We start from the raw sequence: 23,674 nt of genomic DNA on the forward strand, positions 1-23,674 counted from the left end.
GGGCTTTTTTTATTTATTTTAAAACGAAAAAATAACGAGGGACGATCCAAAACTACACCGATGCACATGGTCTAATAAAGTATAAAGTTTAGTTTTTTTCGATGAAAAGTATAAAGTGAGTTGTGTGAGTGTTAGAAAAAAATGCTTGTGGCGACCGTAGCAGAAGCTCCTCGTTCGAAACGTCATTCCAATTCCTACCTGACGAGAAAATTGCAACTACGAACACAAAAATGCTTTTTATCATTGTGCTTTTGAATGGTGTAAACAGACGAGAACGAGTTTAAATAAATTGTATTGAACAAAAGTATCATTTGTTGGGAACAACAATTTTGGCTTTGAGTTTCTTTGCACTATTGATCAAAGTATTATTTATTTCGTAGTTGGATTGGATGTATGTCAATATTCGCCGATGACATTTCAATTTTTAATATTGTTTTTACACCCAAAAAAAATAAAAAATACGAATGAGCGGAAATAATTAATAACATCACATATTAAAATTCTTAAGAATATATAATTTCACCGTAAACCATATATTTATTCTATGGAGGAATCTGAAGTAGAATCGTCGAGTAGACTTCCACAGTGGTTGTCCGGAGATCCGGTAGGCTTATTAAGATGAAGAGGTTGTTTGAGAGTCCAATGCATTATACTCGCCGTCAACGTGAGCATCATCTTCTGATTCACCTGTTCGTAATATTACACACATATAAATTCGAATGTCTCACTATAGTGTTCTATTGATATTTTTAAGTGATTAGGTTTCCAAGTACCTCAATTATGTCTTCAGGGAGTAAGAAAATAGAGCAACCCAATTTCCTTGCTATGCTAATCACGTAAGTTGCATTCATCTTTTTCTCTTCATCTGTATGTTTAGTAAGTGTTGTCCCTATTAAATTATAATGTTCACTCATAAACAAACACAGAAACATAGTATTTAACAGTTCATTTACCCGTTACTCCGTTTGTAACAAGACTCCAGTTTACGGATCTTGGCTGCACCGAACTCAGCAGCTCCAAGAAAAATATCCCATCGGATAAGCTCTTTTCCTGTCAAATTCAGACATCATATCGTTACTCACACATTCTGGTTCGATAGACAAACCGACTAGGCAAAAGGATTAATACTAAACATTTGTTATTTATAAAGTAGTTCAATGCAGTTTTACAATTTCTTAAAGCAAATATTATTGAAAGGGGCCAAAGGGCCACAAATTAAGCAGGAGAGAACTTACCCTGAAGCTGTACATACGTGTTTTGCATCCATTGTTTCTCACTTTAGCATTTGCCCATTCCAATATATCAACGTCTGCTATTTCTTTGCCATTGGAATGGAATCTCAAGTTCTTAAGAAGTTGCAGGATGTTGTATCTCATCAATTGCCATAAGTATGCTGCACGGGGTTGAACAAGCCGTCATTATTATTTTAAGTTGGTTCATAAAAACACATAATCATTGAACTGGAAAACTTACCTAGTATGAGCTTCTTGTTTCCTTGAACAATGTCATTTCCGGCAATGTTAACCAGAGAGAACTTGAGCTGCTTCCCTAGTTTCACAACCTGATTACAGTTTTCTACTTTCTTGAATGGCAATTTAATGGGTGGTTTGCTAGCTACTTTCCAATTAACAATGCCTGGAGACACCTTGTCTAGTGTCTGCAATAGAATCCACCTGTTGACAAACACGTAACTCAGTGTTAAATACACATTCCACATTTCTATTAACCAGTTCTTATACTCAATGCTGAAATACTAACCCATCTCTAAGATCCTCAAACACGTTGTTTATGTATAGCAAACTATCAAAGCTGTTAATCCAAAAACGGAATGCTTTTTCTTCTCTTGAAATTTGGATGTCATCAGCTAGATTTTCCAGAAAAGATATCTGTTTCGTTTGTGTTGAAAGGCCGTTCCTGTGGGGAAATAAAGACACAGTTCTAATCTGTTAGACCAACACTAAAAATGTTTTCTTTTGACATGAACTGTTTTTGATTTTTTAAGTGTATCTTTCACCTGTGCTGGAATATATGTGCCACAAAAGCAAGATTAAGATTTGGGGAACCCTCAACAATATCCTTCGCTGTCAAGTATCTCCTGCATCCCATTCTGTCTGCGTGTTCGAGAACAAGCTTTGCTCTCTCAAATGAGCTTTTAACTGCAAAATGTGATGCATTCTTGTGCTCTGGTGCCAGGACATTTAATAGATTAGTGTAAGCTTCCGCATCCTGCAGCAAACCATATCATAAGCCATATAGAAGAGTCTATGGACCATTTACTAGAAATACTTAGTTAAGCGAACTAGTTGTACAACTCATAACTTGATATTAGAGACTTTGAATACCTTTACATCCGAGGAGAAGTTTGTGACAGTTTTCTTGTATTCAGTTTTTCTTAACTGAAAATTCATCCATCTCAATAAGATCTTCTCAGGTGGTAAACTCATCAGCTCTTCCACATCCTGTTGATCCCAAAAGTTGGAACAAAGTCAAATCTTATTCAAAAAAGTTTCATCCTTTAGTGTTTGTTTTAAACAACGGGTATCAAGACAATGAGTGACTAGTATTTACCTTGCTATCACCGACCAACTCCACCAGCTGGGGGGTTTTCTTCAAGTTAAGGTCTGCGAGCAATTGTATCTAGACAGAACATTCACACAATAAAGAATTCAAGATTAATAACACATTCGTCATAGCAAAAACAGCAAAAAGCAGTAGCAGCAATAGAGCCTCACCTTAATGATTTGAGAAATCACTCCAAGCACAAGATGACGCTGAAATAAGAGAAACAGACAAGTGTTAGTCATAACCATCAACAAAATCTCAAGATAGTGAAGAAACTGATGATAGACTAGAGTTAGAATCACAGATTCCACATACCCTTCCTTCAATGATATCTTGAGTTCCTATATTAACCACAGTACACCCAATAGCCTTTGCAGAGTTTAAACAAAGCGTATGATTCTCGTTTCTCTCCCATGGATTAAGCATACTCTTAGTATTAATCGCTCGTTCATCGATTGTTCCAGGTACCGCCACATTAATAAGTTTACTACATCACAATCAGAAAACAAAACCCCAAAATCTTTATCATCATCAAAAGTAAAACATTCAAAGAAACATAGAATCTGAGCTAGGGAAGAAACTAAACTCACCAAAGCAAAACACCATCTTTTGCAACTTCAAATAGATCATTCGAAGACGGGTTAATGGGAAGGTACTTGTTTAAAAACTCATCACCAGAGAGATAATTATTGATATGAGCAACATAAGAAGACTTCTCAGAATCACTAATCGTATGCAACAAAGTCGTTGTAGCTGCTTTAAGAAACGCAGACGAGTTCTTCACACCGCTTCCGATTATAGCGTTCACATGCGCTTGAAGATTCAGATAAATCTGCAATTACAAATTAAAAAAGAAAAAAAAAAAAAAAAAAAAAATAGCAAAATTTTAAAATCACCAGAAGAAAACACAAAAAGATCTGTAGAGTTTTAGAGAATCAGAAATAGACGATACTGAACTCTTAGGTAAAACTCGAAATCGACTTCATCGTTTAAATTGGGATGAAAGCTTTGGATCAGAGTCGCTCTCTCTTCGTCGCTTAGGTTCTGATCTCCGACTACTTTTGATTTCCCCATCCTTGACGCGAGGTCTGATACCGTTAGCTTACCGCTCTCTCTCCTCATGCTCGTGAACTATGTAGAATTGAAAGAATCAGATCGGAAAAAAATCAAATGAGAAAAGTATTATGGATCAGACGTACGTACGTGAGATTTCAAACTCCGAAGCTCCACTTGTGTGAATTGGTTCTGTAACCATGGATCCGATACCAAAATCCCGACGAATCCTGACATTTTTTTTTTATTATCTCTACTCGGGTCGATCTCTGAAGCGTACGTGAAGAAGAAGAGAAGAAGAAGCTCTATAGCAGAGCTGGCAGTGAAGAAGGAGAAAGGGAAAATTCAAATTAATGACGAAACTACCCCTTTGAGTCTTTTTTGCGATTTTAAATTTCGCAATCAACTTTTTTTTTTTTTTTTTTTTTTTGTGTGTGTAGGCAATAAAACTGTGACCTGTGAGGGCCCATAATTGTCGTTTATATGAAATTACGTTTATGACCTTTACCTTCAATGGCTTCTCGTTATCGTGGAGAGGGTAAATACGAGATTTGAAGTTACGGCTAATAAACTAGTTGAAGCTGTACGTAACGGTCGTTTAATTAGTTTGGTTATTACATCCCGAACGTGGATTGCATTCACTTAAAAATTCAAACCTAGATCTATAAATTTCAAAGTGAATAGAAAAACTCTTCAGTAAATATTATATATGCACCACACAAAAAATGTTACCGATGTAAAAATGTATTTATGAATTATCCTTTTTATATGCACACAAAAAAAATGTCCCAAAATTTCTAGATATATAAGAAGAATTCCTCAAAATCCAACACTTTATTTGTTTTTTTTTTCGAATATACCACTCTTTATTTATTTTACTAATAATACCACAAAACATGTATTTCCAATAATACCATAAACACAAAAATTAGTTTTCAAAAGTGTAAAATTTATTGGTTTAGATTGACTATTTTATATTTAGGATAAAGTTTTTAAGGGATGGAGTTTAGTGTTTAGGATTCAAGGTTTAGGTTTGAATGGTAAAAGTTTAGTTTTTTTAGTTTTATTATATTTTTAGAAAATATGTTTTCATTGTGTTTTTGAAAAATAAAACTAATAATGGTAGTAGTGAAAAAAAATTCCTTATCTTAGTAATCTTTACAAGAACTGCAATATATATAAACACTCTATATTTGTGCCAACGTACATAAACACTAAATATATATATATATATATATATATATATATATATTTGCATAAAACTAGTATTTAGATGCATTGTTAGCTGAAAAAAGTAGCTAGGCACATAACGTTGATTTTGTTGTGGCAAATAGATAAACTTTTATTAAGAATAGATTATCAGTACATTAACGTTCCTTTAAGACTTTATCAATATTTAAAGTATTTCACTTGATTTTTTCCTGTTATAAATAAATTCTCAAGTATTTCATTTGATAAATATTGTATTTTCTATACCTACCACAACTAAATCAGTATTTTTTTTTCCTTGTAGTACTCATACCATTCTGTTAGTGTATATCAATGTCTATAAACATACAATTAAACCTTTTCTCATTTTGTAAACTTCATTTTACAAGTAATAATTAATAAATATAATATTTATGGAAAATCTGAAATTGAAAATAAGCTTTAAAACAACTAAAGAGAATCTTTTAGAAATGCCACTTTTTGGTATGCTCATTTTCAAAGATGCCTATTTTAGCTGTCCAATTTTATAAATACCGCTCAATAAATTTGAAACTTAATAAATTTTTTATAAAAATGATAATGTACTCATGAATGGTACCTACTACTAACAGATTCAGTCAAAGTATTTATAAGGTATTTTATAAGTTTTTATAAAGTTTTACAAGGTATTTATAAGATTTTACAACATATTTATAAGATATTTGTAAGATATTTATATTGTATTTATAAAGGTGTTAAGAAGGTTACACACATATATAAATATAATTTGTATATGTTTTTGTAAAGTTACACATGTATTTGGGTATATCTCAATATATTAAAGACATTTCGGATAAGGTATTAGAGAAGTGACATTTTTGAAAAGTAGTATTGAAAAGAAAGCACTTTTGAAATACCCCTAAATTGAAGGAAAAAGAGCTTAATTCTCAAATACCAATAGTTTGTTTATGATTATATAACCCTTTCTCATTACTTGTAAAATGAAATTTACAAATTACAAACATAAAGTAATAAGCTGAAGTAAAAAAAAAACATAAAGTAATAAACATAGGTGTTTTCAGTTTTCTTAAGATTAAAAACATTTAGAAGTCATAATTATTTTTTACATGTAATTAGTCCTAGAAAAATATAGATATTAACAAAAAAATTATTTAAATATATTATTTAGGAAATTCGAAAATTAAAGAAATATTTATATAAATTAATAATTTAATTTAATCAAATGAATAAGATAACGTGTGTGTAAATATAAGCAAGGACAAAATATTTGATTGCAATAGCGTATCATAAAACTACACCTAAAAGAGGATTTGGAGATAAAGCATGTGCCAGACATAGTGAATGAGAAAGAAAGAGAGATTTTGTAATAATTGAGCCAATATGAAGCAATCCTTTGCCATGCCTACTTTATCTATAGTCTTCTTCTCACTTCATTAAAATTAAATTACATTTGTAAGTGTTTATATCTTACCTTGATTTTTTTTTTGGTTGGCTTATCCTACCTTGAATATAGATTGACTATCATTATGTGTATACACATTTATACATTGTTTCTAGTTCTACCAGTTGATCAAGGCATAAATATATTGAGATACTTTATATGGCATTAGTAATATGTCACTCGACTTTTTCTAAGTAGGCAATGAACTTAATAAGAATCATAAAACACCATTATATCATTTGGACCCCTCCATGCTTCATCCCACATGGTTGCTGATCTCAACTACGACGATTTCCATAATTGAAACCTGATTTTGTGTATCAACTAAATATTTAATAATCAAAATAAAGCTAGTGTTTTTAAAAATCATGTGTTTTTAAAATCTCTTCTCAAATCTCATGTTATTGAAATTGAAAATTTAATAAAATTATTCAAAATAACTCATAATCTCTTGTTATTCAATCTAGAATTTATAAAAAAAATCATATCAAATCTACTGTTATTCAAATTTAACACTTTTTTTTTCAAAAATTACTTAAAAACTGATTTTGCTTGATTTTGGATACATTTTTACTTAAAAAAACTGTAATTAACAAATCGTTATTTTGAAGGATTCTTAAAAAAGAACAAAAAAAAAAGACCTAATAGTTTTTTTTTATCATCAAAAAGATAAAAAAAAAAAAAATCTTCTTTTTTCATATTGTTCTTCAATCTCTCAAAAACAGGTTCAATGTTGGATTAAACCTAGATTTTTCAAATCTTCATAGTCATCATATTCTCGCCCTTGTTAGCAACTCATGTGAACAATTACTATATTCAAGTACCAGTTTAAATAAAATTGCAGTATGCTCAAATTAAACCCTAGAGCTACTCTCTCAAATTAAGAGGTCATTGTAATACTTAGGGGTCGAATTCCACAAGGACTCAAGTATACACAATAAATTATAGAGTTTTATAATTAAGCTAAACAAGTTGATTTAAATAAAGAAAAGCAATGCAAAATATTAAATAAAACTGTTGTAAATTCAGAAGATCAAAAAATTAGGTCCAAAGAATTTCTCAGGAAATTACAAAATATTAAATCAATAAATTAATTAGGATTCAAGCAATTAAGATCAGATCTAGAACTATAAACTCTTTTGTAAAATAAATCAGTTCTCACTGCAAATATTATCTAAATTTAAAACCAGAAAATCCAAATCTCTTTGTAAAATTCTAGGTTAAAAATCAGCTTTAAAAACAAGTTTAAATTGTTCACAAAATTACTAAATCAAATCTCTTTGCAGAAAGTAATTTTGCTCATAAAAAAGTTTTATCAGAAAAATCAATTATATTCTCATATCAATTTATTTTTCTAGGTTATTAATTCTAGGTGATCAATCAAGAATTAATATGAAGAACAACCTATGATGAAGATCTAGAAAAATAATGAATCCTAAATAAACAGATCTAATAAATCATAAAATCCCTGTGAAAAACCCTAAACCTAACACGCAAACTACTCAGACATAATCAATGAAGAACACATCATAGACTGAATAAATTGCATTAAGAAATCAAAAGAAGAAGTAAAAGAGTTCTGAATCTTCACTGAAAGAGTCTTGATTCTTCTCTCCAAAAGCTCTCTAAAAAACTTTCAGGGTTTTTTTCTCTCTCAAAAAGCTGCTAGAATAAAACTTCAGGGTTTCTAAAACCCAAAAACAATATATATATATGTCCTAAAACACGTCCAGGGACTAATGATGCAAATATAGAAAACTTCGGGTAACTTTGTTAAACTTCCAAATTTGAAGACTTGTCTCGACTTGCATGGGTGTCGACCGATGCTCATGTGGTGTCGGTCGACGCTCTTCATATCCAAATTGATTTCCTCCGGTTAAATGCTTTAAAACGATCCAAATTGCTCCATTTCGTCCCATCCGTGCTAAAATCCTAGAAAACCTGTCAAGATTCAAAACATCATAGAAAACAAATTAAAAGACTCTAATAAAATCCTTATATTATGGTTAAAAACCATTGATTTTTTTTATATTTTTTGTTGTTAAGAGAAACATATTGAAGTAGTGATGTACTAGCATTTCCGTTCCCTGAACAAAAGCGTGTACTCTTTTAAAAAAAAATAGTCTATAGCTCTTATAGGTAAGTTGTGCGTATTTCACAAAGTTAGCTTCCAAGATCAACTCTACATTTGGACTTGTGAGCACATGAATAGTGTTGTCTAATGCTTATTATAATGGTATCATGGCCAACCAACGCCTTATCCCGTACCATCCTGCCTTAGTTCACTTTCCTTGACCCCTCCTAATTTTCCCTAGACCAACTAAGGCTTCCTAGATAAGACTAGTTCTAAGATCTTACCTATTGATTCCTCAACCAACTTAGGGATATTGCCAATAACCTGGCCTTCCATACCATTCTTCCCATTTGACGGAGAATCAATCTTGATATGGCATTTTCTTTTCGATCCGTAAGTGTGCCTCAACTCTCTCTTGTATTGTCCCTTTCAGTGTCTGAGCCAAAATTGTCCTTCCTTGACGGAATAATGGGTTTCAGTTGGTCGGTCGTGACAAAAGTTGTTCCATATGGGCCTTAGTCATGGTGAGGGGTATTACACAGACCCTTCTCCTTTTGCAAGTCTCTCCCTTCCCCAACAGATAGAACTATTATATTAATCTTCCTCATATGAATCTATCCAAGATGTATTCTACCAAAAAACAATCTATCCAAGATGCATATGCATTTTAGCTTCAGATATATTCATATTAGTGTTGATTTTGCATCATAATTAATTAAGCTTGAATTCAAGCAACATCTTGAGCTGCAAAGCACAATAGAGAGAGGAGTCATCATGATCAGTTTATACTTTCATTTCACCTGCATATTCAAATGGTAAGCATGATTCCAATGCAAGGTAAAATAGCAATCTCGATAACATGCATTTTGTGAGACCAATATAATAAGCATTACACAACACTATTCATGTGCTCACAAGTCCAAATGTAGAGATCTTGAAAGCTAACTTTGTAAAATACGCACAACTTACCTATAACAACTAAAGACTATTTTTTTTGTTTTTAAAGAGTACACGCTTTTGTTCAGGGAATGGAGCTGCTACTACTTCAATGTACACTATTTTTGTCATATACCTGCATAATAAATAGTGTAGTAAAATAACCAATATTGATAACCGGTATATGAAAAACCAAACCAATAAATATTATTCGTGAAATGGTTTATTCTGGTTTTGGAATTTGGATCAATTATTTTATGTAGAATCAAGAAAATATTTAATTATATTCGTCAAGGCCTTTTTAGCTCAGTGGTAGAGCGCATGGCTTTTAACCACGTGGTCGTGGATTCGATCCTCACAGGCGGCGTTTATCATAATCATTTTTTTTTTCTTTTTTCTTTATCAGTTATCGTCTTCTTCTTCGTCGATATTTTATCTTTCTTCTTTTCCTTGCTTAAACCCAAAACCTCGAAAATTTCCAAAATCCGAAACGAGAAAACAACTATGTTACAGTCAATTCATCTTCGTTTCCCCTCAACCCCATCATCACAATCTCAAAGAGAATCTCTAATCGTCCCATCGATTATTTGCTCCATTCCTTTCTCATCTTGTTCTTTCCGTCCAAAACAAACCAAGAAATTGAAGCGTCTGGTTCAATTTTGCGCTCCTTACGAAGTTGGAGGTGGATACACCGATGAAGAATTGTTCGAAAGATACGGGACTCAGCAAAATCAAACTAATGTCGAGGATAAGTTAGATCCATCTGAGTATGAAGCTTTGCTTAAAGGAGGCGAACAAGTCACCTCCGTTCTTGAAGAAATGATTACCCTCGTATGTTTTTCTGAGTCCTAGTTTATCTCAAATTGCTTTTGTTTCGTTTCTCTAAGCTTGGCATTTCGTCGAACAACTTATAGGCGTTAAGCTTTACAATTCATAGACCAATTTACGTGTTTCTACGTTTCTATAGAGTTATGTTTCATCTGGGCTTGCTTTTGCGTTGTTACCCTAAGTTTGGCATTTCGTCGAACACCTTAAAGGCGTTAGGCTTAGTAGTTTTCTGGGATTATTCATCACTTTTTCCAGATGGCTTTATGGTAAATAGAATCTTTACACGTTAGTTATGGCCCATATGGGTATTCTTGGTTCCGTAATAGCTTGACATGTGAATTGGCCTGGTGTTGTAGTTGACAGATATGAATATGAATGAAGCATCTGAGAATGTTGCTGTAGAATTGGCTGCACAAGGAGTTATAGGGAAAAGAGTTGATGAAATGGAGTCAGGGTTTATGATGGCCCTTGATTACATGATCCAACTTGCAGACAAGGACCAAGACGATAAGGTAAAACAATTCTGCATTTGCCCTCTTTGAATAGACAGACACAAAAAAAAAACATCCTCTAAGGATTGACCTGAGTTTGCTACAGAAACGACCAAAATTGCTAGAATTAGTATACAGTTGTAACTCAGATTGCTTTTGCAATATAGTGTAGCAATCTCTTACATATTTTCTCTGGATTTTAAGATTGTTGTTACCTTCTTCTCCATAAGTTCTGTAACATAAGCTGGGAAACAGATCAAAGAAATTGACTTTTTGTTTTGGATTCAGAGGAAGTCTTTACTAGAGGTCGTCAAGGAGACTGTCTTATCTCATCTCACCAAAAAATGCCCTCCTCATGTGAGTAATATTTTAATCAGTTTCTTCTTACTTTCAAGACTTTTCACTAGCTTCATATCATGATTTAAACGTTAGTGTTGCTGTTTATTTTAGGTCCAGGTGATTGGTTTACTCTGTAGAACCCCTAAAAAGGAAAGTAGACATGAGCTGTTGCGTAGGGTGGCCGCAGGTGGTGGGGCTTTTGAAAGTGAGAATGGTACTAAACTTCATATACCCGGAGCAAATCTAAATGACATAGCTAACCAGGCTGATGACTTGCTAGAGGTATTGTGTTTGTTAGAAATAAATGTCTGTTTATCCTCGAGATAGTTTGAGAATGTTTATAAGTCTGAGGAAGTTTTGCAGACTATGGAAACAAGGCCAGTTATTCCGGATCGAAAACTACTAGCGAGGCTTGTTTTGATTAGAGAGGAAGCGCGAAATATGATGGGAGTAGGTATACTTGATGAGAGAAATGACCGAGGTTTCACAACTCTGCCTGAATCAGAGGTTTGTGAGACAAACTATTATGTCCATTATGCTGAAGGTAATTGAAACATTGGAATAGAATGACGACATATTGCATGATCGCCAAACAGGTGAATTTCTTAAGCAAATTGGTAGCTCTGAAACCTGGAAAGACTGTCCAGCAAATGATCCAGAATGTAATGCAAGGGAAAGATGAAGGTGCAGATGATCTTAGCAAAGAAGACGAATCTTCTACCCAAGAGAAAAGACCGAGTGGATTAAATGGAAGGGTAAGTATGACCAACTAACACAGTTGTTGTTAAAAGAGAAGACTTTTTGAGTAGGTACTGAACCAAAGATTATTCGTTTTCTTACTTGACCTACTTGATATGATCCCAGGGAAGCGTTACAGGAAGAAAACCATTACCAGTAAGGCCAGGAATGTTTCTAGAGACTGTCACAAAGGTATGTTTTCTATATGTGTCAATCAGCTTGTTCAACAGATGATAAGAATAGAGTAGAGAATATCGTGTGACCATTTTTTGTGTGATGTTTTAAATCTAATCTTGATAAGGTATTGGGAAGTATATACTCGGGTAATGCATCCGGTATAACAGCACAACACTTAGAATGGGTGAGTTTCTTATTAACACCAAAAACACTTGCAGACAAAAAAAAAAAAAAAAAAAAAAACTCGTTTCTTTACAATTTCATCAAAACGAAAATTGTTTAACAGGTTCACCAGAAGACCCTCCAAGTTCTTGAAGAAATCGCATATTAGTAATATTTCTCGTTACATCAAGAAAGATTTGCAGGTAGAGAGACTGTGTCCTTTTTTTTTTTTTTTTTGGTCAAAAGACTGTGTCCTTTAACAAATCTTTTTTGGTATATAATTGTAATTTGGTTGGTTAATATGACAAACAAATATTGTCTCTATACGTTACAGCCCCCCTTAGCTTAGTTATACATCTTGCTGATCTACATCACCACAGGCATCAATTAAATCTCAAAAGTGCTGGTAAAAAAAATTGACATTGAATTAAATATATACTGTAGCTAATAATGGTACAACATAACATATCTTTAACCCACTTAGAATGAATGTGAGAAAATGTAACTTGCCGTCCTCTGTGTAACCAATTCATTCACCCATTCAGTTATATAATGATAACAAACAAACTTGAAAAGTAAAAAATGTAAACCAAAAATTAAAATAATTCGAATATAAACCAATTATTATTTATTTTACATAAATTAATATCGCAACGGTTTAATGGAGACGACACGTGGACGAGACAGTAGTCCTATAGGGTAGGAAAAGAGAGAGAGTCGTATCGCAATAAATGAAAAGAAGGGGGTTTTAGTAGGGGCATAGTTTCGTAAATAAACAAAAAAGTAAGGGTAGTAAATCCCGGACGCGAAAGCAATTGTTATATCCATTTGAATCCTCGTCAGGTTGGTTAATAACACAAAACGATTCCGCTTCTCCGCTTCCATCATAAAATATCTCTCTCTCTCTCTCCTTCACCCATCGTTTCTCTCTAGATTGTTCTCTTTTCACTCACACCATTCTCATTTCTCTCTTAAACCGTAAACGAATCTTCAACTTTTTTTTACTTTCTCTCGCGATGGCTCAAGATGATGTTACTGCTGCTGGTGCTAACGGAGGAGCCACGACGGCGGCGGTTGTGGAGAAACCTGTTACCTTCACCGCTTTCAAGACGACGTTGATCGTTGAAGCTCAGAAAGTCAGCGACGCTGTTACGTTCTACAAATCTGCTTTCGGTGCGATCGAGTCTGGTCAGAGTCTTTACCCTAAGCGTAAGCTTGACCAAGAGCTTCCTCATGTTCTCTCTTCTGAGCTCAACCTCGCTGGTTCTTCCCTCGTTGTCCGTGACGTCACCACTCTTTCTGGTTTCAAGTAAGCTTTCTTCTATCTCTCGCTTGCTCTTGTTGTGGTGTTTGACGTCTAGATCTCGCTTTTTTTCATCTCTGATTTTTTTTTTTAGATTTTTTTATAACTCGTTTAGCGTTTGATTTTGTTGTAGATCTGGATTTAGGTTGTTGTATGCTGGAGATAAATTACGTTTAGAAGCTATTTGATCTTCCTTCAACAGGATTTACTGTTCATTTATTTGTTTGATTCGAGTTTGTTTTATACGTTGAACAGTGCGTACTCAGTGGTAGCGTTTGATTTCTGTTTGGATCTGGATTTTGGTTTGTGATATGAGAAGTTTCTGGTAGTTTAAGACGCCTATTAGAAGCTATTTTCATGGATGATTCTGCATGTTTTGGATATTTTGTGGTTTGATTTGGACTTTGAACTTTTTTTTTTGTTTTAGACGTTGAACAGTGCGTACTCAGTGGTAGCGTTTGATTTCGTTTTAGATCTGGATTTTGGTTTGTGAGATGAGAAGTTTCTGGTTGTTTAAGACGCCTTTTAGAAGCTATTTTCATGGATGATTCTGCATGTTTTGGATATTTTGTGGTTTGATTTGGACTGTTTGTTTTTACTTTGAACAGTGCGAAACCGGAAGGTACGACGATGACTCTAACCCTCGAGACAGATGATGTTGAAGCAGCCATTGCGAAAGCTGTGTCCGCGGGAGCTGGGAAAGTGGAGGTTACGGAGGTGGAGACTGAAGGAGGTGTTCAAGGAAAAGTCACGGATCCGTTTGGTTTCACTTGGATCTTCTCTGCTCCGGTGAAGAAGATTGAGAACGCCGCCGTGAACGACGAGAACAAAGAGGTTTAGTTACTGCCGTCGGATCTGATTTTTTGCGTCGGTTTCTGAACAAACTCTGTCATCCTTAACATCCTATTTTCTGGTTTATGCGTTTATTTTGTCTTTTGTGGAATCCGGTACGTAGTAAACCGGATCGAGTAGCTTAATGACTTTCTCGGAGTTCTAAGTTTCACCCCTTTTGACATACTCTAATCTTTGGTGAAATCAGATATTATTAATCTCGGATTTTATATGTTTTTGTTGATGATTTTGCTTCTCTTAATTATTTGTCAGTAATCATGTTTACCTTTGCTTGATCTGTTTTATCTTAGGATAGAACCGTCTAGTATTAGATTAGTGGGTTGATAAGAAGGAATTAAGAAGAATATTGGAATAATTTGTGTCGAGTATACGTTTTTTTTAAGTTTGTTGTATTATTGTGTCAGAGTGTTGAATACTGTGTCGGAGGTAGAGAAACCATAGGCCTCTGGGTCTGTGCTTATTGGTTCCGTTTTCGAAATTGCCCTTACGTGTGCTGTTTGGGCCTTGTGAAGTTTTCAATTGGTCCTTCTATAATCTTTTGACTACTTTTTGGTGTTTACCCATATACGCCATGTGGCAGAAAGTACGATTTATATAAAAAAGAAAAAACAACATCTCATATTAGAATATGAAAAGACACACACGCACACTGAGTCAGTGACACACACAAAGCTTATACTTTTAACAAGTTGGGGCGTTGGGTATGCCACACTCTTTGGGGAGACCAGAAGCAAGTTCGGGATCTACACCGAAAGAACCGAGCCATGGAGAGTTCTTGTATCCACAAAGACACGCGAAGTCGGCATGTTGCAGAGCCGTACAGCAAAGCTGTGATGGGCTTGTTGGATTCCCCTTGGTCACCGCTGGTTTGCACTCATTCAACTCATCCTGGGTCATGCCACAGAGGTCAATCGCTACTGACCTATCGACTAGCATAGCCATTATCATCACCATCATCACAATTATAGCCGTAGCTGCCTTCTTGCTCGCCATTTTTTTTATCTTCCTCTTTTTGTTTGTTGTGGTTGTGGTGTTGAAGTGAATGTTGATGAGAAGGTGTATCTTCTTATATAATATGTGTAAGAGTAACCCGTGAACCAGAATGAATTATTCCATTAGTCACGGGTTGTGTTTTTTTGTACTTCACTTTTGGGATATGGTATTTGTCATAGAATCATAGCACTTCTATTCAATTATCCAATTACACAGTCCAGCCCACAAATCTTGTACTACAAATGGAAACTAATATATATTGTCAACTGGCGCATTGTATACTTCTAAAATTCTCTTACATATAGAAAAACAAAATTACATTAAAAACCATCTTTAAACTATTGGGCCGATTTGAGCCCAAGTAAGAGTTATGTTATCTTTCTCTGTCAACAACCAACAATTAGCTACTTTAACCACAAAACAAATGAGAGCATCAGTTAGTATATAAATGGAAGCAAAAAGAGTATGTATCTCGTTAGCTCTGTCGTTGGTTCTTGTACCTATCGACTCGAGACTTCTAAAATAAACGTTTACTGCACATTTCAGACTTTGACCACAAATGTTAAAGGGAAAATTGTAAAAGTAGAGCAAAATAGACTTTTGACCTTTGTCTTCTTACCACTTAGCCTTTTCCCTTCATTCTCTGTGACTCTGAGAGAAGCGTTGAGAAAATCCAAATTTCTAGATTCTCAATTTCCTTTACTCTTCCATTTTTAAATTAGTTTACATTTTCTTTTAATTGAGGTTTTCAGTTCTATTAGTCGTAATCATTGTAAAGACGTTTATTTAATCTCCATCTCATATTTTTACTTAAATTTGGTGGTGTGTTGTTGTTGATACACAAGAGCATTATTAGATTTCAAATGCAATTACCTGTTTTACCGGCGACCATCACTGTTTTACCTAAACCTTACAAAATGTATAGCGGCGATCACTGTTTTACCTAATTTACAATCATTTTCTTTTGGGAAAAAATGTCATAAAAAGCATTAACTTATCATTTTCGTTGAATCAAAATCTCAACTTTGTATATGGTAAATTTAATATCGAACTTTTTGTTGACTTATCTTTTAAATCTCAAACTTTTGTTGACTCGGCCGATTTGAGCACAACGTTAAGTCACTAAACGGACAAATCAAATGCGGTTAAGTTTCTGTCAATACCACCGTTAGCTGTTAAACGAATCGTTTTAATCAAAACGAAAACCCCCAAATCGTAAATCAATTCTCTATTTCTCATAACCCTAAAAATTGAAAACCCCCAAATTTCTCTCTATTCTTCGATTCCTCTCCTCTTCTTCTTCAATTCTTCGATTTCATCTGTTCTTCTAAATTGTTAAGTAATGGGGAAGAAAAGAAGCTCCCAACGCGTCGTCCTAAACAAAAGAGGGTTGATGTCGAATCGACATCTGATGAAGTCGATCCACTGCTCCCGACTTGGCTGATCCCGAATCGACTGCTCCCGGCTTGGCTGCTCCCGAATCGACTCATGGTGTAGGGAATGCTCTTGTAGTCTTCGCTGGTGATGCCGCTAGTGATAAAAACCGTGAGAACTTTAGTGAAGATGACTGTGATGTTGTAGGCGACGAAGATTGGGATGGTATTGGGTATGAAGCTACAAGCGAGGTAGATAGAAACTGTGTTGGTTTAGAAGAAGTTTTTTGTGAAGACATGGCAAATCAGTTTGGAGAGGATGCGAGAGATGAGGAAGACTTGACTGATGCAGATAGTGGAGATGATATTTGGGAAGAGGAGAAGATACCAGATCGTCTATCAGATAGTGAAGAGGAAGATAATGTTGAAGGCGATAATCATGTTGAACCTGAAGATCCTGAAGAGCTGCTGCATGTGGGGAAAATGTTCAGTTCTCCAAATGATATCAAGCTTGCTGTTTTGAGGTACTCTCTTAAAACTAGATATGACATTAAGTTGTATAGATCTCAAGCTATGAGGATTGGGGCAAAATGTACTTATGTTGATGAGAAAGGTAAGTGTCTATGGAGATGTTATTGTGCTTACAATAAGAAGAAACACAAGATGCAGATTAATCGGTACGAGGGTCCGCATAGATGTGTGAGGTCAGGTTACAATCACATGTTGAAGCGAGGAATAATAGCTTGATTATTTTCAGAGAGATTAAGAAAGAATCCAAAGATTACCAAACAGGAGATGAAGGCAGAGATTAAGAGAGAATACAATCTAGAGGTTATTGAAGAACAATGATCATAGGCAAAATCAAGACTTAGGCGAGAAGCGAGTGCTGGTCATCAAGAACACTTTTCACGGATTTGGGACTATCAAGCTGAAATTCTTCGATCAAATGAAGGATCAATCTTTGAGATTGAGACTATTCCAGGGCCAACAATAGGAAGCATGCAACGGTTTTATCGTTTATTTGTGTGTTTTAAAACACAAAAAGATGCATGGAAGCAAACATGTAGACCCATATTAGGAATAGATGGTGCTTTCTTGAAATGGGATAGAAAGGGGCATCCATTAGCTGCAGTTGGAAGAGATGGAGACAATAGGATAGTACCAGTTGCTTGGGCAGTGGTTGAGATTGAGAATGATAACAATTGGGACTGGTTTATAAGGTTGCTCTCTTCTAGTTTGAGTATTGAGGATGGAAGCAAAATTGCTATAATATCTGACAAGCAATCGGTAAGTATATTTCTGCTTGATATGTTTTTTGTGTTCATATATTATGGAGAATTTTATCTAAGCTTATTTATTTTGCAGGGTCTTGTGAAAGCTATCCATAACATTCTCGCTCAAGCTGAACATCGTCAGTGTGCTAAGCATATTATGGAGAATTGGAAGAGGGATAGTAATGATATGAAACTACAACGTCTGTTTTGGAAGATTGCTCGCAGCTACACTATTGGAAAATATAATGTGAATATGGCAGCATTGTAGAGATATAATCCAGGTGCTTTTGCTTCCCTATTAAAGACTAAGCCAGAGACATGGTCTAGAGCTTTTTTCAGAGTAGGTACATGTTGCAATGATAACTTGAACAACCTGAGTGAATCATTTAATAGAACCATACGCCAAGCTAGGAGGAAGCCTTTACTAGAAATGCTTGAGGATATTAGGAGACAGTGTATGGTGAGAAATCAGAAGAGGCATATTATAGCTGGCAGATTACAGACAAGATTCACGAAGAGGGCACATTCGGAGATAGAAGAAATGATAGAAGGGTCACAGTTTTGCATAAGAAGCATGGCTAGGAATGATAGACACGAGGTAGAGTTACATGATGATACTTATAGTGTAGATATGAATGATCAAACATGTGGATGCATTAAGTGGCAGATGACTGGAATCCCATGCGGCCATGCTGCTTTTGTTATCATAGCAAAAAAATAGAAGGTTGAAGATTATGTCAGCGACTGGTACACAACAAAAATGTGGCAGCAAACTTATGAAGATGGTATTGCACATGTTCAAGGTCAGACGGAGTGGCCTAGGATGAATAGATTAGGAGTTTTGCCACAACCATGGAGAAAAGGCAATCGTGGTAGACCTCCTAACCATGCTAGGAGGAAGGGAAGATTTGAAACTGCCTCTTCAAGCACCACCAGATTATCACGACAAGGTAGAGTCATGACATGTACAAACTGCAAACAAGAAGGTCACAATAGGATATCTTGTACAAACCCGAGTGTTGCAGATCAACCTAAAAGCCCAAGAGGTCGACCAAGGAAGAACCATGTTTGTTATATTTACAAAATTCTCGTTTTATTATTGTTAACACAACAAGTAAGGTCATAATCAATATCATCTCTTATCTCTTATCTCTTGAACTAGGAACCAAGGAATGCCTTGTTAGGACAAGGACAAGCACAGTCAGAAGGAGAATCACAACTACAAGCAACACAATGGGAACCTCAACAAGGAGAACAACCCTCTCAAGGATCACAACCGCAAACAACACAGTGGGAACCTCAACAAGGATCACAACCCTCTCAAGGACGGCAATGGGAACAACAAGCACCACAGAGGCAACAAGCATCAGGAGGCTGGACATCATGGTTTCAATGCTCAAGTTAGGATGGAATGTTTTGGTGTGTTTTATGACCAGCAACTTACTTATTTTGCGGTTTTTAGACAATGAGTTGTGTCTTTTTTGTTATCAAACCATGAATGATGTCTCTTTTGTTGTTTATTAACTCTTTTATTATGAATGAACCATAACTATGTCTTTTATTATGAATGAACCATCTCTAACTCTTTCAAAGGAAACAAATTGATTTCATTACGAAACATACAAACCAACATACAAGTAAACAACACTAATAACCGAGAACAAACTTGGGTTGTTTTATATTACCAACCATAAGGTAAACAATGAAAATTGTTACTACACAAAGCCACAGAAAACACATTTTCCACAACAGTTTAAGCTTGCATATGTCTCTTTTCCTTTGCATTGCATCTTCCTTCAACTCTTGCATAGCAACATTGAGCTCATTTATCTCAGCTTTGGCTTTAACAATCTCGTTTGCCATGATTCCTAGTTTTGGTAATGCATCTTCAACTTCCTCATAGATAGCATCCTCCACCCACTTAAATAAGTGATCCTAATGCATAAACAAACAACATTACCATTACCATAACACACATAAACAACATCAAAAAAAGAACCACGAGTTTGAGCTTACATCTCTCTTGCTTGTCCATGAGCTTGAATCTCGTTTGCTGATGCAACGGAAGAATGGTCGCCCAGGATTATCTTGATTTTTTGATGTAAATTTAAAACCCTTTCACCACATACACACTTTGAGGGCAATCCACGATCATCGATTATCACCGACGTCTCCGAGCTAGAACTTATAGTAATTGGAAGAATAAATCAAAATCTGATGAAAGTGAGAAGAATAAAGAGGTATCGAAAAGAAATAGAGACCAATCGAGAAGAAATAGAGAGAAATTTGGGGTTTTTCAATTTTTAGGGTTCTGAGAAATAGAGAATTGATTTACGATTTGGGGGTTTTTCGTTTTGATTAAAACGACTCGTTTAACAGCTAACAGATGTATTGACAGAAATTTAACCGCGTTTGATCTGTCCGTTTAGTGACTTAACGTTGTGCTCAAATCGGCCTAGTCAACAAAAATTTGAGATTTAAAAGGTAAGTCAACAAAAAGTTCGATATTAAATTCACCATATATAAAATTGAGGCTTTGATTCAACGAAAATGATAAGTTGAGGCTTTTTATGACATTTTTCCCTTTTCTTTTGTTACCGTCATGAAAAGAATTAAAGTAAATCACTTCTTCTATGCAACCGAAGGTTAAAAAGACTCAAACAAATGACCAAAAAGTTTCATGTTTACCGAATTATGAAGAGTATTTTGATACGTAAGTATTTTTCTTATGTTTTTAGGCTAAGATTGAACTTGATCATAAAGAAAAAAAAAAGGTTAAGATTGACATTAATCTGTGAAGTGTGAACCCTAACTATGTGATGATTCTAAATATTGCATATTCTGTTAAATCTTTCGTTGTTAGATTTTATATTCCGAATAATTTGTTCGTTTATAGGATTAGTTTGATAGAGTAGTTTTTAGGTTGCATAGAGAAGCACAATAGGATTGTGTGTTTGACCAGACCTATATATAACTTGTGACCTCTCGTCTCTCGAACCTAACGCTATGGACTATGGTCATGTGGAATTGCTCCTACTAGAGAATGTATCTTGTTTTTTTTTTTTGGGTGCAAACAGTGGAAAATGTATCTTGCTAGCTCATGTAATTAAATGCTTCTCGATGTTACAATAAGAATCAGGATCGGATGAATGCTTTTTGACAAACGGAGCTGCGAGACGTTGCAGAAGCACGATATAAATTGCCCCATGAACAAATCAGAGAAGCTACAAAAAAGTTTTATTACAAACTAGAATAACTGTATCCAAAGGTCCCAAGGAATAAATAATATTTTGACACAAGATACGCAAATGACGTAGCTAATATTCCAAGGTCACAAGGAGGAGTAAATGTGTAGTTAGAGCATGTTCACGAAACCTAAGAAAGTAGGAAGACTGAAGAGTAATTTAGTTTTAATAAATATTTTGTTTTCTTCTAATAAATGTTTCTCAATTATTCTCTTTTGTTTTACAATTTTTATTTTAAAATTCAAATGCAGCATATTTAATTCTTCATGTAAATACAATTTGATATTAAGAGAAAGATATTTAGTTGACCTAACATTTATATTGTAAATATTGGATTTGTAAAAAGTATTAAAACAACATTCATAATAAGTAATAACACATAAAGCATGGTTTATAGTGAATCAGAAGTTCAGAAATTCTAAACCAGAGTTGAAGAGCTACTGAAGAATCTCGATTTCCAAAATTCTTGGTTGATAATTGGAGTTCATATATCTGAATCCAATCTCTGTTCAGTTTAAATCACATCGACTAAACTAATGACTAATGAGGAGTTTCATACTAAAAAGTAAAAGCATTACATAACAAAAACATCAGAATTAAAGTTAAAATCAGAAAAAGTAACATTTCGTCAAATTAACTGCAAAAGAAGACAAAGCCGGTGGATTAATGATAGAAAACATAGAAAAGACTAATGATAGAAATGTCAAACGTTAATAGTACGTACGTAGTAGTAGTAGAGAGTAAAGAGTAGGCCAAAGCAACATTATAAAACAACAGCCTTAATTTATGGATCCCATTTAATTTATGGATCTTTCAGAAGCATGACATCCATTTAGTTTATTTTTGTTTCTTTTTCTTAAATTTTCATTCATTTTATTTTGCAAAATATTTCTACAAACTGCCGAAAGTGTTTCATTATTTATGTAGTTTAAAGCTTAAAGGTTACTGAAAATTCGTTTATAGTTTGTAAATAAACATTATTAACACTTTTTAAACTGCCTTAAAATTACTAAAGAGATTTTAGTTTCTACGCACTACAATCATCTTTTCATAGTGTTTACTGTTATATCATTTGGTAAAATTTTTGTATATACGATATGATATATAAGTAATAACACATCATTCTATTATATATATCATTCTATAACACATCATTTGGAGTAGTAAGTAATAACACATCATTCTATTATATATATAATCCATTGAATAGAATGCTAATGTATTCTATTTACCAATATATTTTCTAATTCAACAAAAAAAAATGTAAAATTAGTCATTAGTGATCATGTGTTTGATGGTGTTCAATAAGGAATAGTAAAAATTCAATAGTGTATATGGGAAATAAAAGACTATTTTCTTTTTTTTTTGTGCAACATAATAGCAATGTTTAAGTTGTGGCTAAAATAATGTATTGTTTTTATTTAAAACTTCATTAAAAATATCGTGTTAGTTATAATTCAACTTAATTATATACTGTATAATACTATAATTTAACAAAAAATGGTTTATGAAATTGTATTAAAATAATTCTATCATTTATTTCAAGAATTTATACAATATAATAGTTTCTCTAGTGTTAACTGCCCTAAGCAGTTATTACATCAATGAAAAGCCATTCCGTTGAAATGTTTTTTTTAACTGTTTTCTCAATTTCAAAGGCTGCAATGAGCAGTTCCAATTTATTATCCTGCTATGAAGAACAGTATCAGTAATTTTGACCTAACCTCACCTGTCCTCTGTCAATTACTTATAAAAGAACAAAAAATTTTAAAAAAATTCGAGACTTATTATTATGAACTGTAAAAAGATGGAATTGAATAAGGGGAAAAAGTAAGAGAAAATTGACAAAAGATAAAAAATAGAGAGTATGGGATTGCTTGGAGTCGTGGCAATGTTATTGTATTGTTGTTGGTTGCACACTGCACAGAGCACAAAGTTTCATAACAGAGGTAATGTTGCATGTGGCCCCTTCCTTCCTAAAGCTCCTTTTCTTAACTCTTTTGTCTCTTCAATTTTTTTTTTTTCACTTTTTCTAAACAATAAAATTCCATTTTTCAAATTGGATATTCTGAGAAATGACAATTAATGAATGTTATATCTAATCCACACAACACAAAAACAATCTACTAGTATTTTTCTTACCCAACTCACAAGATAGCAATAAATGGAACGAGTAAGTCAGCTTTAGAATCCATAAAACTTGGTCAATTTAATAGTGTTAGTGAAAGTTACGTTACGTTTTAAGTCTTTTTTGTTTTGTTAACCATGGAAAAATAAATGTTTTGTAAAATTTTATAAAGAAAAAAGTTATCTCATGTAAAAACAAAGTCTAAAGCCACCAATTGTTTTTTATAAAAATGGATAAAAATCCTCTAACATTAAAAGTAAAGACAGTAGTACACAACACTGTATAAAAAGAAATTATATTTAAAAAAACAATAGTACTCTCTCGTCTCATAATATAGGATGTTTCATTTTTTGAGGCAACTTTTAGACTACTTTTGTATTTTCTTATTATTTATTTTATGCAGTTTTATTTTTGATTGATTAAAACATTATTAGTTTATTATGGGTGTTTTGGCTAAAACATTATTTTATATTTTGAAAGAGAAGAGTATTATTTT

General features: G+C 33.9%; 4 protein-coding genes and 1 pseudogene across 4 annotated transcripts; 3 read left to right on the top strand and 2 right to left on the bottom strand.

Moving 5' to 3' along the window:
• Nucleotides 1-392: 392 nt before the first annotated feature.
• LOC104763223 (fimbrin-2) lies at nucleotides 393-4,022 on the bottom strand. The gene is made up of 14 exons (XM_087499675.1): nucleotides 3,766-4,022; nucleotides 3,520-3,693; nucleotides 3,153-3,394; nucleotides 2,878-3,049; nucleotides 2,733-2,771; nucleotides 2,569-2,637; nucleotides 2,343-2,459; nucleotides 2,015-2,226; nucleotides 1,759-1,914; nucleotides 1,474-1,673; nucleotides 1,236-1,393; nucleotides 954-1,050; nucleotides 774-865; nucleotides 393-687 (listed from the first exon to the last, which is right to left on the bottom strand). The coding sequence occupies exons 1-14, from the start codon at nucleotides 3,850-3,852 to the stop codon at nucleotides 538-540; spliced, it is 1,965 nt and encodes a 654-aa protein (XP_087355801.1). The 5' UTR covers nucleotides 3,853-4,022; the 3' UTR covers nucleotides 393-537.
• Nucleotides 4,023-9,617: 5,595 nt separating this feature from the next.
• On the top strand, nucleotides 9,618-12,334 carry LOC104763226 (protein PEP-RELATED DEVELOPMENT ARRESTED 1, chloroplastic). Its single transcript, XM_087500126.1, has 9 exons — nucleotides 9,618-10,106; nucleotides 10,460-10,615; nucleotides 10,883-10,951; nucleotides 11,045-11,215; nucleotides 11,297-11,440; nucleotides 11,530-11,688; nucleotides 11,798-11,863; nucleotides 11,973-12,032; nucleotides 12,135-12,334. The coding sequence occupies exons 1-9, from the start codon at nucleotides 9,780-9,782 to the stop codon at nucleotides 12,177-12,179; spliced, it is 1,197 nt and encodes a 398-aa protein (XP_087356252.1). The 5' UTR covers nucleotides 9,618-9,779; the 3' UTR covers nucleotides 12,180-12,334.
• Nucleotides 12,335-12,739: 405 nt separating this feature from the next.
• LOC104760826 (uncharacterized protein At5g48480) lies at nucleotides 12,740-14,374 on the top strand. Its single transcript, XM_010483794.3, has 2 exons — nucleotides 12,740-13,319; nucleotides 13,922-14,374. Exons 1-2 carry the CDS (start codon nucleotides 13,027-13,029, stop codon nucleotides 14,151-14,153), a joined length of 525 nt encoding a protein of 174 aa, XP_010482096.2. The 5' UTR covers nucleotides 12,740-13,026; the 3' UTR covers nucleotides 14,154-14,374.
• A 365-nt stretch (nucleotides 14,375-14,739) lies between these two features.
• Nucleotides 14,740-15,219, bottom strand: LOC104760827 (putative lipid-transfer protein DIR1). Its single transcript, XM_010483795.3, has one exon. The coding sequence runs from the start codon at nucleotides 15,156-15,158 to the stop codon at nucleotides 14,847-14,849; it is 312 nt and encodes a 103-aa protein (XP_010482097.1). The 5' UTR covers nucleotides 15,159-15,219; the 3' UTR covers nucleotides 14,740-14,846.
• Nucleotides 15,220-16,297: 1,078 nt separating this feature from the next.
• On the top strand, nucleotides 16,298-19,210 carry LOC147922778 (uncharacterized; annotated as a pseudogene).
• Nucleotides 19,211-23,674: the final 4,464 nt, after the last annotated feature.

This window comes from Camelina sativa, chromosome 18 (genome assembly GCF_030686135.1).
Source record: "Camelina sativa cultivar CO46 ecotype springtype chromosome 18, ASM3068613v1".
Taxonomy (NCBI): Eukaryota; Viridiplantae; Streptophyta; class Magnoliopsida; order Brassicales; family Brassicaceae; genus Camelina; species Camelina sativa.

Coding starts and splice junctions, on each gene's coding strand:
- LOC104763223 (XM_087499675.1), bottom strand. CDS start 3,852: ATGTCAGGATTCGTCGGGATTTTGGTATCGGATCCATGGTTACAGAAC. Junction 2,227..2,342: donor ACTTCTCCTCGGATGTAAAG/GTATTCAAAGTC, acceptor GGTTTGCTGCAG/GATGCGGAAGCTTACACTAA. Junction 1,394..1,473: donor AAACAAGAAGCTCATACTAG/GTAAGTTTTCCA, acceptor AACCCCGTGCAG/CATACTTATGGCAATTGATG.
- LOC104763226 (XM_087500126.1), top strand. CDS start 9,780: ATGTTACAGTCAATTCATCTTCGTTTCCCCTCAACCCCATCATCACAA. Junction 10,616..10,882: donor ACAAGGACCAAGACGATAAG/GTAAAACAATTC, acceptor TTTTGGATTCAG/AGGAAGTCTTTACTAGAGGT. Junction 11,864..11,972: donor TTCTAGAGACTGTCACAAAG/GTATGTTTTCTA, acceptor AATCTTGATAAG/GTATTGGGAAGTATATACTC.
- LOC104760826 (XM_010483794.3), top strand. CDS start 13,027: ATGGCTCAAGATGATGTTACTGCTGCTGGTGCTAACGGAGGAGCCACG. Junction 13,320..13,921: donor ACCACTCTTTCTGGTTTCAA/GTAAGCTTTCTT, acceptor TACTTTGAACAG/TGCGAAACCGGAAGGTACGA.
- LOC104760827 (XM_010483795.3), bottom strand. CDS start 15,158: ATGGCGAGCAAGAAGGCAGCTACGGCTATAATTGTGATGATGGTGATG.